An 18,076-nucleotide genomic window follows, 5' to 3' on the forward strand; every position below is an offset into this window, starting at 1 on the left:
ATGTTGGTCCAATCCTTACAGTCACTTGACAATGATTGATCCACTTTTTTCCACCAGCAGTAGATCCAGACCTTCTCGATCTACTGCAATCCCTGATTCACGGTCATTCTGGACTGTTGATCTCTGTAGCATCCCTGCTTCTGTCCCTGCCAGCCAGCTAACAGAAGGTCTCTGACTGACGGTGCTGCTGGAGTTGGTATGAGGGTCTTTAGGGGGAGACAGAAAGGAGCCAATAACAAAATCCAGGAAGATGATACAGGATAGCGAAGGAGCTGCTGGACCTTCAGGAAATCAAAAGACAAGCAAGCAGAGGAGGCTTGAAGGAGCCCGGGGAAAAGAAAAAGCTGCATTGTGGAATAGAATAGAATAGAATAGAATAGAATAGAATAGAATAGAATAGAATAGAATAGAATAGAATAGAATATAGAATATAAAATATAAAATATAGAATAGAATACTTTATTGGCCAAGTGTGATTGGACACACAAGGAATTTGTCTTGGTGCAAATGCCCTCAGTGTACATAAAAGAAAAGAGACATTTGTCAAGAATCATCCGGTACAACACTAACTAATAGTCATAGGGTACAATAAGAATAGAATAGAAAAAATGGAATAGGAATAGGATAGAATAGGAATAGAATAGAATAGAAAATAGGAATAGAATAGAATAGAATAGAATAGAATTCTTTTATTGGCCAAGTGTGATTGGACACACAAGGAATTTGTCTTGGTGCAAATGCCCTCAGTGTACATAAAAGAAAAGAGACATTTGTCAAGAATCATCCGGTACAACACTAACTAATAGTCATAGGGTACAATAAGAATAGAATAGAAAAAATGGAATAGGAATAGGATAGAATAGGAATAGAATAGAATAGAAAATAGGAATAGAATAGAATAGAATAGAATTCTTTTATTGGCCAAGTGTGATTGGACACACAAGGAATTTGTCTTGGTGCAAATGCCCTCAGTGTACATAAAAGAAAAGATACATTCATGAAGAGTCAAGAATCATCACGTACAACCCTTAATGATAGTCATAGGGTACAATAAGCAATCAAATCATACTAGGAAACAGTCAATATAAATCGTAAGGATACAAGCAACAAAGTTACAGTCATACAGTCACAAGTGGGAGGGGATGGGTGATAAAGGAGTGATGAGAAAAGTAATAGTAATAGTCATGCACTTTGTAACTAGTTGGACAGTGTTGAGGGAATTATTTGTTTAGCGGAGTGATAGCGTTCAGGAAAAAACTGTCCTTGTGTCTAGTTGTTCTGATGTGCAGTGCTCTATAAGAGTAGGAGTTGAAACAGCTTATGTTCGGGATGTGAGGGGGTCTATAAATATTTTCACGGCCCTCTTTTTGACTCTTGCATTATACAGGTCCTCAATTGAAGGCAGGTGGGTAGTAATTGTTTTTTCTGCAGTCCTAATTATCCTCTGAGGTCTGTGTCTGTCCTGTTGGGTTGGAGAACCAAACCAGTTATAGAGGTGCAGATGACAGACTCAGTAATTCCTCTGTAGAACTGTATCAGCAGTTCCTTGGGCAGTTTGAGCTTTCTGAGTTGGTGCAGAAAGAACCTTCTTTGTTGTGTTTTTTTGATGAAGTTTTTGATGTTAGGTGTCCATTTTAGATCTTGTGATATGATAGAAATTTGAAGATCTGTACTGTTGATACTGTGTTGTCTAGTATTGTAAGAGGTGGTAGTATGGGTGGGTTTCTTCTAAAGTCTACCACCATTTCTATGTTTGAATGTGTTCAGTTCCAGATTGTTTTGGTTACACCACGAGGCAAGTTGTACAACCTCCTGTCTGTATGCAGATTCGTCGACTTAAATGAGACCAATCACTGTTGTGGCATCTGTAAACTTCAGTATTTTAACAGATGGATCGTTTGAAATGCAGTCATTGGTATATAGGGAGAAGAAAAGTGGAGAAAGCACATAGCATTGGGGGTGGGGGGGGGTGCTGTGCTAATTGTGCAGTATTCAGATGTGATTCCGCCTAGCTTCACCTGCTGCTTCCTGTCTGTTAGGAAGCTTATGATCCACTTACAAGTGTGTTCAGGTACCGCTGGTTGGTTTAATTTGCTTAGAAGAGTGGAATGATGGTACTGAATGCTGAATTGAAGGCTACAAAGAGGACCCTCGTGTAGGTATTTGGAGATTCAAGCTGTTGTAGGATGTAGTGCGGAGCCATATTAACAGCATCATCTGTTGATCTATTTGCTCGGTATGCAAGCTGCATTGTAACCAAGAAAGCAATGAGGAAAGATATGGTTGAAGGGTGCTACAAAGTGACTCATCCAGTAGAGAGATAAAATACTGGTTGGGTAAAAAATAAATAGTGGTTGGGAAAGAGACTGTGGGATAGCACAGCCTGAAAGTAAAAAAGAAGGGAGCCTTACTGAATGCAGAGCAGAGTGAATAAGCCACCCTGTGGCAGAGGCTGTGTATGAGCTGCATTCAACAGAAAACTGTTTGCATTCTTCAAACTCAGCTAGAAGAAAAAAGTAGCATAGGAGACTTAGCACACAAAGCTAAAGCAAAGCACTAAAGCACTATGTAAATAAGCTAACAGATTTTAATTGGAACAAGCCCAGGACTAGGAAGCTTGATAAAATAGCATAAGAGCAGCAAATAATTTGGATTAAAATTAAAGTTATACTTTTGTCATTGTTGAGTAGCAAATACATCCTTGCAAGGCTGAAACAATCCTACTTGTGTTAGCACCATCCAAAATGGACTGTGACGATAACTGTAGCCTCTTTTAGAAAATGCTAGAAATTCTCAATAAACCAGTTACATATTTTAGGAAGGGAATGAATAAGAATTACAGAAAATTGAAGTAAGTCCTCCATTTTGTATTTTTCAACACTCAGCATCATTCAAGAAAATAAAAAGCAAAAGAGAACATGTATAACAAATGCGTTTATTTAAAAAAGGACACCAGAAACAAGGGCAAAACATACAGGCAGCCTTCTCAGCTATCTATCAAGAGTAAAAATTTGTCTCTCTCCAGCTTGTTCTGAATTATAAATTGTAATAAATTCCATCTGGCCAATAGTGAGCAATGTGTTAAAATGTATCACGATAAATAAAATCTTTATTTTTTTCTCAGAGAGTGAATCTGGGAAGCATCCTCAATACTTATGGAATATATCAACTATTGCAGAGAATGTGGTTCACATCAAAACAAAATTAGGAGCCACCCCAAGTTAGTGAAATGGAGTATAACTTTCCCTGAGAAGTTGATATTGTTCACTTTTTTAAAAAAGTAACCTTAGAAACAGATATAAAGCATTTGGAAAACAGGCCCTGCTTTTTAACCTGGAAAAAATAAATAATATCAGGAGCAAAGGGCTTATAATTGGATAGTTTTCTTAGTATCAGGAAATTCTTATTAGAAAACATCACAATATTGATTTTCTTTTTTCCAGGTGTGGAAGTTATACGCTTGCAATTCTCCAACAACTCCACAGCTTTTCTTTGCACAGAATAAGAAACATCTGTTATTTCTAACAGCCACCAGATTTAGTGAGCTATTTAATTCGGTTCCAGATGCACCTCAATAAAATAAAACCTGTAGCACTTGTCACAAACCAAAATCTCAATCACAGCAGCAAACACATCCAGGATATGGGCACCTATTTTTTAGCCCCATAGCTAACCACATCTAGATGGCTGTACCGCCCCTCACATGTTTTGGGGAGAAGACCAACTTCACCAAGCTGCTGCCACAACTGCCAGTTTTCCAAGACGAGCGCATATGTCTGTAACACTACCATGAGAAGGAAAGCTGCATACTGGAGGGTCCCTACCATAGTATTGAAGATAAAGTAGCTACTTTCCTTGTCCGCCAGTTCTGTTCCACACTACACTATGCTATTTAGAATATAAAATCAGAGGTGGGGTTAACGAGCAAAAAGCTGTGGAACATTTCCTGTCCAGAGCCTTTAAATGAAAAGGCCAATTTGTCAAGAGGTCAGTAGTAATGGTGTGTGAATGGAGAACTGCTCAAGGTATCCTACAATAATATAACAAGCTTAATTAATGAAAACAAGAACTCAGTAATATTCCACTTAGGATGAGCATTCTCAGGCAACTGAACAGGTACCTACAGAGAAGCTCAGCTATGATTTTTGTTTCTTCTTGGCTGGCTTGATAGGTGAAAGCTCTTCCTCCTGATCAATAGATTCCTCTTCATCATCACTGAAGTCATCATCTGAGAGATCCTTTCTGTGAACTGAGAAACAATTCGGCTTGTTTATATCACCCAGAGAATTCCTCAAGCCTCTGTCCTTCATATTACCCATTAATTTCCATTCTAAAAACAATGACGTTTAAGTTGGTACAGCACCTCATATTTAGCAATTCGCACAATATCCTCAGTGGTTTGCATTGCTCCAAACCAGAAGTTGGGCAAAATGTGAATTTTGTTAGATAGCAGGTCTCTTTTCCATGTAAATGACAAAAGGGGCATTGGTACTTACCTGATACGCCTGTTCTCTTTGAGCTGTTCAGAGCATCCAGTAGAGGGACATACCAAAGCTTGGCCTGTCCTACGGGAGGGGCTCCGTCTGGTCTGGAATATCCTCCTGGTCCCTGTGGACCCGTTGCAGAACTCTTCTGCTGAAGGAGGCCTCCGCAAAGGCAAACACATCAATTTTATAATGTCTAATGAAGGGCGATGGGGAAGCCCAAGTCGCAGCCCAGCAGATTTCAGTTATTGGTGCCTGTGTGGCCCAAGCTGCTGAAGTTGCTGCGCTCTTAGTTGAGTGAGCTGTTATGCCCCTAGGCACCTGCAGAGATTGAGACTGATACAATTTAGCTATTGCAGCCCGTATCCAACAGCCTATCGTAGATGGTGATACCTTGAGACCCTGGGCATTGGGCTGAAAGGACACAAATAAGGCCTCTGATTTCCTGAAGGTCTCTGTACGCTTGATATCAATTCGCAGTGTGCGCCTTACATCAAGCCTATGCCATTGTCTTTCCATCGCCTGTGATGGTCTGGGGCAAAAATTTGGAAGAATGAGCTCTTGTGCTCTATGGAAAGCCGAATTGACCTTGGGCATAAATGTGGGATCAGGACGAAGGACCACTCGGTCGGCATGAAACACACAGAGATCTTGTCTGACAGACAAGGCTGCAATTTCTGATATACGACGAGTGGAGGTGATCGCTACAAGGAAAACTACTTTGTATGTCAGGAATTGGAGACTTGACTTCCTCAAAGGTTCAAAAAGCCCCTTAGTGAGAGCGACAAGGACCTTGTTAAGTCCCAGGTGGGGTAACGGTGCACTGCTGGAGGACGTAAATTGGTGGCTCCTCTAAGGAAAGACCTTATGCGTGGGTGATGTGAGAGAGAACTGAAACCCTCGCAAGTGATAACTGATGTCAAGGCTGCTACCTGCCTTTTTAGCGTATTAGGTGACAGCCCCTTATCAAGTCCCTCCTGTAGGAACTATAGAATCTGAGCGACAGATGGGGAGACAGGATCAACTTGAAACTTACTACACCATTTGCAGAAGATGGACCATGTGGCGTTATAAATGCAAATTGTTGAGGGGCGTCTGGCGGCTAGGATAGTGTTGATAACTCTGCTGGAAAGCTTTTTGCTCTTCAAGCCATTCTGCTCAACCTCCAGACGGTCAATTGTAACCATTGAGGGTCTGGATGTTGAAGAGGTCCCTGAGTTAATGAGATTCTGTCTGGCAGGATTCTCCAGGATGGGGCTACCGAGAGGCTGCGGAGGTCTGCAAACCATGGCCGTCTGGGGCCAAAAAGGCACCACTAGAAGTAGTTCTGCTCTCTTGTCTAGTAACTTCTGGATGACCCTGGAAACCAGTGCCAGTGGGGGGAATGCATACAGGAGCCCCGGGGGCCATCGGCAGCAGAGCGAGTTGTAATTCTCTGCCCCTTGGGATGGGTACCTGGAAAAGAATCTTGGGAGCTGAGTGTTGAGAGGGGAAGCAAATAGGTCCACCATTGGTTGACCAAATGTCCATGCAGCTCCTAGAAACAGGGATGGGTGGAGGCGCCACTCTGACTGATTTATGGTGGCCCTGCTTAGCCAGTCTGCCTGTGTATTTGACAGGCCCAAAATGTGTTCTGCTTTGATGGAAAGTAGGTTGTTCTATGCCCAGCGACACAGGCGCTCCGCTTCCCTTATTAGCTGTTTCGATTGTGTGCCCCCTTGTTTGTTTATGTGAGCTTTGGCTGTCACGTTGTCTGTCAGAATCAGTATGTGCTGACTGCGTACCTGGGAGAGGACGTTGCGAAGGGCCAGGTGTACTGCGTGAAGTTCCAGCCAGTTTATGCTGCACGACTGTTCTATTGTGGACCATCTGCCTTGGGTTGTGAGCGACTGGACGTGAGCTCCCCATCCAAACAGACTGGCATCCGTGGTGATGGTGAGCCTTTGTGGCTCCTTGAAGAGACAGCCTCTGTTGATGACCGGTTTGGACCACCAGAGGAGAGACATGAGGACCCTGGGTGGTATTCTGACTTTGTGTTTGGAGTTGCTTCGGCCGGATCTCTGGTACAGTAGCAGGAACCACTGGAGGGATCTAGTGAAGGCGGGCCCAAGGGATAATAGAAATACATGATATCATTTTGCCCAACAATTTTGATAGATCCAATAAGGACAGCCTCTTAAGCCATCTGATCTCCTTAACTGATTTTTGAATGCTATTTAGTCTATCTGGTGACAGATAAACCTTGCCTTCCACTGTATCTATAACGGCCCCTAAATGAATGATTCGAGTCGAGGGTGTTAATTGACTCGTCTTCCAATTTATTAGGAATCCATGCTCTTGTAGGGATTTTAATGTGGTCTGAGTGTCTATAACTGCTTGATGGGCAGAAGGAGATAAAATCAAGATGTCGTCCAGATAACATTGGAGGCGACAGGGATGTTCCTGAGATGGGCAGCTAGCGCTGCGAAGACCTTGGTGAAGGTCCTGGGGGCAGAGGCTAATCCAAATGGAAGGGCCACATATTCAAAATGGTGATTATTGTAGCAGAATCTCAGAAACTTATAATGGGAAGGCCGAATAGCGATATGCAGGTACGCCTCTGTCAAGTCTATGGACATGAGCACGTCCCCCGTCTGATGCCCAGTAATATTGATTGGAGGGTATGCATTTTAAATTTGTGATATACCAGGAAACGGTTGAGACGTTTCAAATCTAAGATCGCTCTCCACCCCCCCGAATGTTTTGGAACAACGAAAAGATGTGAATAAAAACCTTGCCTGCGTTGCTTGGTAGCTACTGGTTGGATGGCTCTTATGTCTAGAAGATGTTGGATAGCGGAATCCATGAGATTACGCTTAATCAGATCTCTGGAAGGAGGGCGTGACATGAAGAAGTCTGGGGGAGTGGACTGAAACTCCAGGGCAAGGCCAAATCTAACCGTGTCTCTGACCCAAGAATCAGAGGTAGAGGAGTCCCATTGGTCCGCGAATAATTTAAGGCATCCGCCAATGGGAAATGGGTCCCTTGAGTTATCTTGGTCGTCGGAAGGGCCTGTTTCCTGCTCCCTGAAAACCCTTTTTGTGTTGACCGCCCCTTCTACTCCTGTCCACTGAGTCGGACCTATCATGTTGTTGTCCTGATCTGAATGATGGGGGTCTCTGGTATCTGGGAGAGAAGGGTCCCTGATAAAAAGATCGAAAGGATCACCTCCGAAAGGACTGGGGATTTCTGGGATCTGATCTTCAAGCAAGGGCGGGGAGGAATTTCTTCTTGCTACGGGTTTCAATTAGCAATGGATCTAGGGAAGGGCCAGACAGTTTGTCTCCCACTATGGGGGAGGAAACCAGCTTGGAGTTATTTTTAAAGTCTGCTTGACAGTGCCTTAGCCATAGCAAGCGACGCGCTGTGACATGAGATGTGATGGCCCTCACTGAAAACTTGACTGCGTGGTATGTGGCATCAAGCAGAGAATTCAGCAGCAGCAGTGAGTTTGGCGATGTCTTGGTGCGCCCTAATGTTGGAAGTAGGGATGTGTTGCTTCAAAAGGCGAAGCCATCTAAGAGATGACCACGTGAAGAAGGAGGCGGCCGTAGCTGATCTGATAGCCCATGCGTCAGATTGATGCGCTCTGCGCAGGGCTAGCTCGGCCCGTTTTTCCTCCGGCTTTAAAACCTCCAGTGCGTCACTGGGAATAGAGGAGGACGCTAAACCCACTATAGGTTCGTCTACCTCGGGGGTACTGAGTAATTTAGAAAAATTGGGGTCCAGGTTGAAATATTTCCTATCGTAGCTAGTTGGGGATGAGTACACCGCTGCAGAGGCCCACTGCTTCTGCACGAGGTCGGAAAACATGGGTGGGACTGGGATGACCTCTGCCTCAACAACCGGTTGGTTGAAGATCAGGTCCTCTGGCCCCTCCTCTGAGGGGATAGGTGTATCAGATGGTGATTGCTTGCTTAGGCGTGCGATGTTCTTCGCCTTAAACAATAGGGATTTGAAGAGCTGTAGCCGGAATAAGCCCATAAAAACAGGCTGGTCCGGAATAAGCCCTTCATCCTCAGACATTTCCCCCTCTAAGGGGTCCGCCTCTGATAGGGGCTCGCTATCCTGCATCGACCCCAATTAGGACTCGTCTGCTTGCATGATCTGATCCACTTCCTCCTCCTCCTCCCGCCCTTGGAAGGGGGTCTCCCCCTGTAAATATACCTGGGTCTGGTGCTGGTCCGACCTGGGCAATGACCTCAGTGACATTAACACAGGGTAATGTCCGGACATGGCTGCTTGTTGAAGCCCGTCCGCGATCCCCTGGCGAATAGCCACCTCCATCCAGGCTCTTATGCTTTCTGGGACCTCCTCAATGAGACTATTCCCTTGACGGACACCAGCGGCCGTCGGAGTGAAAGTTGCTTCTGGAGCCCTTCTGACCGGTGTCCCAGGAACTTGGACCTGTTGTTCTTGAGGGGGCAAGCTGCGCCTGGATGAGAGGGAGAGATCTAGGGGAGGAGGAGGGTGTGAAGAAGTAGATGGACTAGAAGATGGGAAGCCCTGAGACACAGTGTGTGGTTCCCTAGAGTGCCTGTCTATCTCCTTTTGTAAGGCCTTATGGCGCCTTAAAGCATCCCTTTCTGAGGCTTCAGAAGCCTCTTTAGCCTGCTTGCATTTGTGGTGAGTTTTGGCTTTTGCCTTCAAGGAAGGGGCTTGAGAGGTGTTACCATCTGCCATTTTGATTAAATTTGTATTGCAATTTGGATATAAAGTAAGATAAGGTGGTTGGCACGCCCAGGGTCCGATCTGAGTCAAGAACAGTTGCCCTGATAAGTACTTATTGCCCCCACTCCTTTTTTTGGTATGTATGTATGTATGTATGTATGTATGTATGTATGTATACATATACATATATATATATGAGTCGTATCTCAGTAATATTTTATTGAATTAAAATATTACACTGTCAATTATTATCAATGATTATTATACTTGTAATAATTATTATAATATTGTTGCTACCCTAGTGTTTATTGTTGCTCCTATGAGCAGAAATATATATATAAATCTCAATATTACTGAGAAGAGGAATATTGAAAAAAAAAACAAGATCAATCTATGGACCAATTAGCCAAATTCGAATGCCTAAGGCCCACGTAGAAGAGTATAAGGGCCTTCAGCAGCTTTCTTGCACAGGCGGATACAGGCCTGGGTGCTTGCTGCTGCGGCGCTGAGGATTGAGCTGTGAGGGTTAAGCCAACAATCTTTCAATGAAGTACATAACCTCGAGTGCAATACAGCCAAAACGAGGGTAAAAGACTCTAAGAATCCAGGAAGGATCCTGCTGTTTCAAGTCTAAATACCTCACACAGCTTAGGGATGGAAGGTAAAAGGTGCGCAGCCACTAGGTGGCACTCAAAAAGGCGTCCGCCAGCAAAAGTGTCTGCGCGCTTCTCAGAGGCCGCTTCCCACCTTGCCACGAAGCCAGAGTTCGCAAATTAAAGAAATGGCGGAGAAAGGGGGAATTTAACTCTGATTAGCTTCCCCACTGAAGGAACGGCGTTTGGAGAGGGGGGGAAAGGTGATATGACTCGGCTGTGGTTTAAAATGATGAAAATCAAGCTGCTAGCAGGGAAACGGAACGAAAGGCACAACGGCAACCAAAGAGGCAGAGATAAGAGCTTTTGGTTGTGGGGAGGTGGTGCAGAGCAGCGCCAAAAGCCTCCCGCCGCCCTTCTTGGGGGCGCAAACAGCGCTTCCCCTAAACAAAACTGTCTGGCAAGCTAGTAAACTGGAAGGCTAAAGAGAAGAAACTGGATGATAATCAAACCTGTACACGACAAATTGAATTCCTGTTTCGGTCAATGGAAAAAACAAATTCACAGCCTGAGCAAAAACTGGGGAACGCATGGAGGAGTCACATGGAGGAGGAGGAGCGTTCCTCAATTAAAGCTCAGCCTATGGATGCAGAGACTGAAGCACCTCCCACTACTGGATGCTCTGAACAGCTCATAGAACCAGCTTATACTCCACACCAGGAAAAGGTCCAGAATCCGCAATATTGACCATGCTAGTTGAGGTAGCCAAGATACTTAATCTGGAATTCTGGTCTCTACTCCAGAAAGAACTATTACTTTTCTATGTCCTTTAACTACTATAGCATGCTCATTGTACCCAATAGTTTATTCCATCCCATTCCCAGGTTCTTACAGATTTGATGTTGTCCTGAAAGATGAACAGGGCCAGATCCTGAGCGCAGACGGAAGGTCACCGGGGGCTGGAACTCAAAATTATCTAAACACAACTGTGGAAAAATAAGAAGATAGAGCAATTGTAAAACAAAATGAATAGCTCAAGTCTCATTTAGTTCAATGGGTTTTGAAGTTTATTCAGATGCTTTGTTGCATCTGTGGTTATTGGGGGTTTTTTTGGGGGGGGGGGAGAGGGTGAGGGCCATGACATTTTCATATAATGAAAGAGAAATACTGTGTTCCTAATTTGCAAATTTAACTCTTGTTAACACGTCTGTGGAGGTTCAGGGTTCTCAATAACACCTTTTAAACCAGTGCAATATATCCAGTTATTCTAATGATTCAAGCCACCTATTTAAGCTGATTAAACAGATATGATCTAGAAAGTCATGGGTCACGAAAGATTTTCTGATACTAAATACCAAATTTTCAAACACCAAATATTTCACTCAGGATGAACATTCTTGGGTACACTCTGAAGAAACTACAGAAGGCAGGCTCTGGAAAATCTGATGATACACCTTAATCTTTGGAGCATAGCAATAGTACTCAACATATTGTCCCCAATGATCTGGATCCTCATTTTACCAACCCTGGAAGGATGGAAGGCTGAGTCAACCTTGAACTGCTGGGAGTCGAACTCCTGGCAGCCAACAATCAGCAGTAGCCTGCAATACTGCATGCTAACTACTGCGCCACCACGGCATATCAGAGGGGCCATCCCAAGTATGGTCAATTGTGTTTGAAAGTCTTTCAAGTGTTTCAAATCAACATTCTGGAACCATTACACATTGATTTTCTCCAAGACACCCGTATTCCCAAAGATTTTACCCAGGGCTGGCACGACAACTTCAGGTTGGCCACAGGCACAGCAACCTCCTTGTTCTGATAGTCACGACCAACCACTTCCACAATGTTGCATTCATCTTTGGCACCTTCGGACAGACAAGCCTTGAAAAGAGGAAGAGAAACAAAATTGAAGGAGCACTGAGGAATGTTTAGCTAAGAATGAAATGCCATCTTAAGCTCTAATGATGAACCTCTTCCAATAAGCACTTGGAAACAGGATCAGAACAAAATCATCCAGTAACAAACACGAACAGAATCAAAAACAGTAAATTTAGCCAATTTGCAGGCTATGTAATCCATCCTATTAAATCAATCCTATAGCCTTCATGTACCTTTCCCAAATATCTTGTCAGGAGAGTTTGGGATGCCTCTGGAATAGACAGAGGTATAAGAAGATGAAACAATACAGTCAAACATTATTTTATTGATATTTTATATATAATTATATATTTATATTTTATATGATCTTCTTGCAGTAATGTTCCCTTTAGTCCCAAATTTACTGATTAAAAGAATTATGCAGAATCACAATATACCTAGGACAGGGGTGTCAAACTCGTGACACATTGTCATGTGACGTATCACAACCCCCCGCTAACCTGGGGGGGCGTAGCCAGTGTGTGATGTATCCAGCCCACAGGCCACGAGTTTGACAGCCCTGACCTAGGAGATTCTGCTCTAAGAGCGCAATTCTTGCTTTTATGATTTTAAACGATCAGAAAATGTAGCCTTCAGTACAAAGTATTTGATTTTTGTGTATCTGTGTGTGCACATACACACAATGTGTTCTGTGGCATAATAAAAAAACAACAACAAAGGCTCAGAGCCATCTTGTCCAAGCAGGTAGATATTAAAGCAGCTTTATCAGCAAAGTATTTTATCAACTATGTGAAGTAAACACTTTACTTCTCATATTGGCCACAGAAGCCGTGCAGCTTCATTCATTGTAATCTGCACAGAATTCTACCTTACTAACAGGTATCAAAAATAAAAATCGTCTATCGTCAGATATGACCGAGACCCAGACAGCCATCCCCCTTTCCTTCAACTTTCTGTATTTCCCCATTAGTTGTCTAGGTAGGGAGATTTCTAGTGCCTTTACTAGAATAAAAATCAAGGCATGTCAGAAGAACTAAGTGATCCGTCATCTTCTCTCCAGCACTTTTTCATTTGCTTGCATGATTTCATCATGGTTTCTGGCAACTCAATGGGTTTTTAAATACTACTGAAGCCATGTAACAATAATGAGGACATTATACTTCCCCAGCAATGGCTAGTCATGCTGTAGGTCACTAGCTAGGAAATAGCCTGCAGCTACTCTCCCCATTTCAGAGTGAAATCTCTTACCATATTCAGAGCTAGGAAATGATCCGAATCATCTTCTTCCGAGACTTTAAAAGTATAGGAACGCGCACTGCTGTTCAGCTCACATCCTGAGGAAGAAAAAAACCCAAGTGAATATTATAAGGCTTTTTTTTAAAAAAAAAAGCAGATTTTTTTAAATGGAAGAGATAAGTTTCTCCAACTGCAGAAATGCTACGCATTTTAACATGCTCTCACTTCTGCAGAAGCCAAAAATAAATCCAGCATGATGAAAAGCTGAAACCAAAAGCTTTTGGTCTCTGAGCTTGATTTCTGCTACCTCATGGAAATACTCACCTCATTTTTAGGCAACAATATAAAAACAGTTGCCACTGTCTTCTTCTGTGATGCTTATATTATATTATCTCCTGCCTTCCTGATTCCTTTGATGGGCTTCAGTTTGCTTACAAAGAAAATAGATCAACCGAGGATGCAATTATTACTGTGCTTCACATGGCCTTATCCCATTTGGAAACACCGGGGAATTATGTAAGAATGTTGTTCGCAGATTTTAGTTCTGCTTTCAATACCATCATACCGCACAGATTAATAGCCAAGCTCAAAGATCTAGATTTTCCAGATTCTATTTGTTTATGGATATTGGATTTTTTAACAAATCGTCCACAAAGAGTTAAACTGAATGATTATATTTCTACTGTCAAGACACTTAGCATTGGCACTCCGCAAGGTTGTGTCCTTAGTCCACTACTGTTCTCCATTTATTCATCTGATTGCACAAATAAACATCCCAACAATAAGATAATAAAATTTGCAGACGATACTACGCTTGTAGGACTTATTTCTGGGGATGATGAGTCTGCATATCGGGATGAGGTATTACAGCTATCCCACTGGTGCAAAAATAATAATCTTCTATTTAACATTAAGAAGACCAAGGAGGTTATAGTGGACTATAGGAAAAAAAAGAGCAGACATTCAGCCACTGTATATAGAGGGAGTTCGTGTGGAACAGGTGGTTGAATGTAAGTATCTCGGGACCATCATTACAAATGACCTGACCTGGAGTGCAAACACCGCTGCTTTAATTAAGAAGGCACAACAACGGTTATTTTTACTAAGGATTCTTAGGAAACAACAACTGGCTGAGAGTCTACTGACTACCTTCTATCTGAGTTCAATTGAGAGTATATTATCCTACTGTCTCTGTGTATGGTTCTCGAGCTGCACAGTGGCAGAGAAAAAGGCAATTCAGAGGGTGATTAAGATGGCCCAAAACATCATTGGCTGCTCACTCCCCTCTTTGGAAGAACGGTATAGGAATAGATGTAAGAGGAAGATATTTAATATATTGAATGACTCCTCTCATCCGGGACATCAGCTCTTTGAACTATTACCATTGAGAAGGAGATTCAGGGTATTAAGAACAAGGACGACTAGATTTAAGAACAGTTTTTATCCAAGTGCAGTTTTGAGTTTGAATGCAGGGTCATAAGATTTTTGTGGAATTTAATGGCTGAGAGTAATGGGGTATTTACATTTTTAAATTGTATAGAGATTATTGTATGGTCTGTTGTGTTTAATTTTATTTTTCTTTCAATGGTGTTGTCCAGTTTTACTTGTGGAAGAGCACCTCATTTCGTTGCACCCGCTTGCGAGTGTAATGACAAATAAATTCTTATGTCTTATGTCTTTTTCAATGTGCTTTGTATTGATCTCCCCTATGTTTTCCCTAGCTTGAAAAGATGGGAGTACAATATTTAATTCTAAAGCCAAAGAAATTAGCAAGGTTTTTTTTAAAAAAATTTAGACTTAGCAGTAAAATCTAGAGATTTTTTACCAATGTTTTGGTGTTATACAAAAGAACACATTTCTTAGTTGTTTATTACTTCAAAGCCGCTGCCCGACAAAAGTATATCTTACGAAAAATTTTAGAGAGAATTTTCAGTGACATGTTGCATTTCAAATCCCCTCCATCAACCTTTACAGAAACAAATGAAACCAGGTAGAAAGCCTTGCTATGATGCAATTTCTCCCACATGAATTGAGCGAGATCTGCGCCCTGCCCTGTGTAACCCGCATTAACCTGTTCGATGAAATTCATGAAGCATTTCACCACGTTTACTCGGCAGATAAATCCTTCCTCGCAACGGACGAAGAGCAAACCACGCGTGGCTTCTATGCCTTCCCAGCCTTTTTCCAACGAAGAAGCCAAGCCGCTTGCAAGAGCCGAGCTGGGGAGCACGTGGTGCCTCCATGTGCCCAGCTCTCCAGAATAAAAACCCAAAACGCGGTGACTTAATTAGGTGGTCCAATGTATCGTGCTAATACGGCCATTCAAAGCCTTATTCAAGCGATTCCCAGAGCGATCAAATCCTCCCAAACGATCGCTACTCCAGGAGCAAAGAACCATCATCTCTCTCGTTGGCCTTCCAGCCTTCCCCCCACGTCCCCCCGGTTCTCAAATATGGCCGCCTGCGAAGTCCCCGCACATCTTTACCCACCGAAAACGAAGCGGCTGGTGCAAATCGGCGGCGTAGCTTCCCCTTCGTCCATGCTGTCTAGATCCAAGAAAGAGGCCATGGCTGGCCCGGAAGCGCAGAGCAGAAAGGAAAAGGGACGGCAGGAAGACGCTCGAGTGGCGCCCCGCCTGCTGCCCGCCCCGCCGGGGCCGCTCCAATCGGCAAACGCAGCTTCTCTCCAATTGCAAGCTTGTCCGCTCCGGAAGGGACCTTATTCATTCAGGACAAATTGCAGAAATCGCGTGTCCCTGCGTTTGCTATTTTTCTTTTTTCTTAAAAAAACAACAGAACAAGTGAGACCGTAAAACTAAACTATGCAAGCGTCGAAGGGGGAAAAATATAGATTGTCCTGTTGTGGGAAGTTCTTTGCTTGTTAGTGTCCCAAAATTGAAATCTTAAACTCCCTAAAAGAAAGATTATGTGTTCTCCGATTCTAGTCCTCACTTGCCAGTGAATATTATCAGAACTTCATGTAGGGCTTGCTAAAGGAAGTTTGAGCAAAGCTCTCACCACACAAATCCTAAAGTCGGGTCATACCCTGATCAGAAGCAGTTTGGGGAAACCTCTTGATGCCTATCAGTCTGAAAAGGGTTGTAAAAAGGGGTTCCACCAATCCACATATCAGAGATACTGTCTTAAAATGGAGAATAGAAATAAAAAGTGGCTATCCTGTCAAAATCATTCCTAAAATCACACATATAATGAAAATCACATCCAAGGTTTTGCGTTTACCAAAGGCATCTTTCATTCCTGACTAAAATCAATATTTATCATTCTGACATCAGAGAACATGGGTAAAAATAGAATTCATAGGACAGTAGAGAGTTGGAAGCAATTCTTTATTAAGAACATTGATGTTTGTCTTAAGGTTTCACAAAAACCATGTAGATAACCTTCCAGACTGCTGGAGGAATGAATCAAATGTGGAAGTTTGGAGGCTAAATGGGTGTTGTATAAGCATCAATCAAGAATTTACTACCAATTATCAAGCATTGAAAATGATAATACAGGTAGTCCTCAACATACCACAACCGACCCCAAAATTTATGTTGAGAGAAATTTGTTAGGTGAATTTTGCCCCATTTTACAACTTCTTGCCACATTTGATAAGTGAATCACTGAAGTTGTTTAGTAACAGTGAAGTGAATCTAGCTTCATTGTCTTCAGAGGTTTCAAAAGGTGATCACATGACCCCAGGACACTGCAACTGTCATAAATATGAACCAGTTGTCAAGCATCCAAATGTAAATCATGATACCATGAGGATGCTGCTAGTCACAGGTGGTCATAAGTCACTTTTTTTCAGTGCCAGTTGTAACTTCAGGCACTACATGAACTGTTCAAGGACTAATTGTACTGTGAACCTGAAAAACTTTTCCTTACTTAACAAGGCATGAATTCTTCTTTGTATCAGAGACTTCACCAAGAGAGTATGTGGCCATCTGTCTGTCAGCTGAAGCAACACTGTAATTCCAATTCCAATACTTGCTTCCTTATACAAGCAAGTAGTCTATAGAATGGATGAAGAAAAACGATTTCAATTTTTGGAGTGGTCAAGGTTTAGATTTAAAGCCAACAGAAATATGGCAAGAACTGAAATGAACAACTTTTTATAACATAAAACTCTGAAATATGATTCAGTTGAAGCATTTTCCATGGAGATATAGGCCAAACTTTCTGTGATGTGAAAGCTAGGAATTTCAGACTGTCAACTCGATCTCTTTATTGGACAAATCCCGAAGCAGATTTTACATATAAAAACAGATGCCCTTGAATAGAGATGCAACAATCAACAAAAGCCACAATGGGCTTGTCACAAACTACTCATTAGTTAGTCTCATTTTCTTACAATTCGTTTAAAAATAGATTGGGAGAAGTGCCATAGCATAATATTGAGATGAGTCCACAGGGTTTTCTGCTAATCAATTTTGTGAACAACCTAGAGATGAGGAGGTTGCGGGAATAACAATCAAGTCTGAACAAAATACAAAACTAGGAGTAACTAAAGCTTTATTTTTCATTTTTCATGCAGTGATTAGGATGCTCTGAAAATAAGAGAAAAAAAAGGAAATGTTTGAAAAAATATTAAGAGATAAAGTGTTCCAAAAGGATTTTCTTTTGTTTTGCACTTTCTCTGAGGAAAAGTACCTGAGAATATTAAGAGAAAACAGAATGCAAAAATAACATTACTGTATGAATAAGAGTTAACATACTGGGTATCTCCCTACACACTGTTCCTAAATAATAACCTATAATATGCTACTGTAGTTGCATTTTAGACTACATCATCTAGTCAAACATGGGGGAATTTGATGGTCCATAGATGCTTCAAGCAGGGAGTACATTATCTCAGCATTACCTTACATGCCTAAAGACTATCTGTTGAGACAGTTATAATTTCTCTTCTCAGAAAGAACATTTCAGGTAACAGTTAATAAATTACCTACCATATAGCATCATGGCAATAGATTTTGGTTTTTTCCCCGGGTAGTTTTGAAAACAGATAGTAAAGGCAGTAGCTATGCTGAGCCCGAGATTTGCTATTTTGGAGCAATTAAAAAAATTCTCGGTGCAGGCAGAAAACCAGCTCGCAAAGGACGTTTCCGAGATATGATTTGATTTTCTAGCTATGAAGAGTTGGAGCGGAGTTTGCTGAATGTTCTAT

At 42.2% G+C, this 18,076-nt stretch overlaps 1 protein-coding gene across 3 annotated transcripts; it reads right to left on the minus strand.

The window, feature by feature from the left end:
- Nucleotides 1–2,921: 2,921 nt before the first annotated feature.
- Nucleotides 2,922–15,556, minus strand: NPM3 (nucleophosmin/nucleoplasmin 3). Of its 3 annotated transcripts, none has more exons than XM_087932872.1 (8): nt 15,394–15,556; nt 12,917–13,002; nt 11,552–11,671; nt 10,680–10,773; nt 8,691–8,977; nt 6,269–6,575; nt 4,497–4,632; nt 2,922–4,249 (listed from the first exon to the last, which is right to left on the minus strand). In XM_087932872.1, the coding sequence occupies exons 1-8, from the start codon at nt 15,470–15,472 to the stop codon at nt 4,225–4,227; spliced, it is 1,134 nt and encodes a 377-aa protein (XP_087788998.1). In that variant the 5' UTR covers nt 15,473–15,556; the 3' UTR covers nt 2,922–4,224. The 3 variants fall into 3 exon arrangements, with proteins under 3 accessions (XP_087788998.1, XP_087788997.1, XP_087788999.1); XM_087932871.1 differs by having other exon boundaries at nt 4,497–4,635; nt 15,394–15,545; XM_087932873.1 differs by lacking the exon at nt 4,497–4,632 and having other exon boundaries at nt 15,394–15,545.
- Nucleotides 15,557–18,076: the final 2,520 nt, after the last annotated feature.

This window comes from Pseudonaja textilis, chromosome 4 (genome assembly GCF_049901715.1).
Source record: "Pseudonaja textilis isolate UNSWEBS1 chromosome 4, rPseTex1.2, whole genome shotgun sequence".
Taxonomy (NCBI): Eukaryota; Metazoa; Chordata; class Lepidosauria; order Squamata; family Elapidae; genus Pseudonaja; species Pseudonaja textilis.

Bases quoted from the DNA above. Each gene is read 5' to 3' on its own strand.
- NPM3 (XM_087932871.1), bottom strand. From the start codon at position 15,472: ATGGCCTCTTTCTTGGATCTAGACAGCATGGACGAAGGGGAAGCTACG. The intron at 10,774-11,551 runs GTAAAATCTTTG...ATTTTTCCACAG, and splicing joins AGTTGTCGTGCCAGCCCTGG to TTGTGTTTAGATAATTTTGA. The intron at 4,250-4,496 runs GTAAGTACCAAT...ATTGTTTCTCAG, and splicing joins AAAGAGAACAGGCGTATCAG to TTCACAGAAAGGATCTCTCA.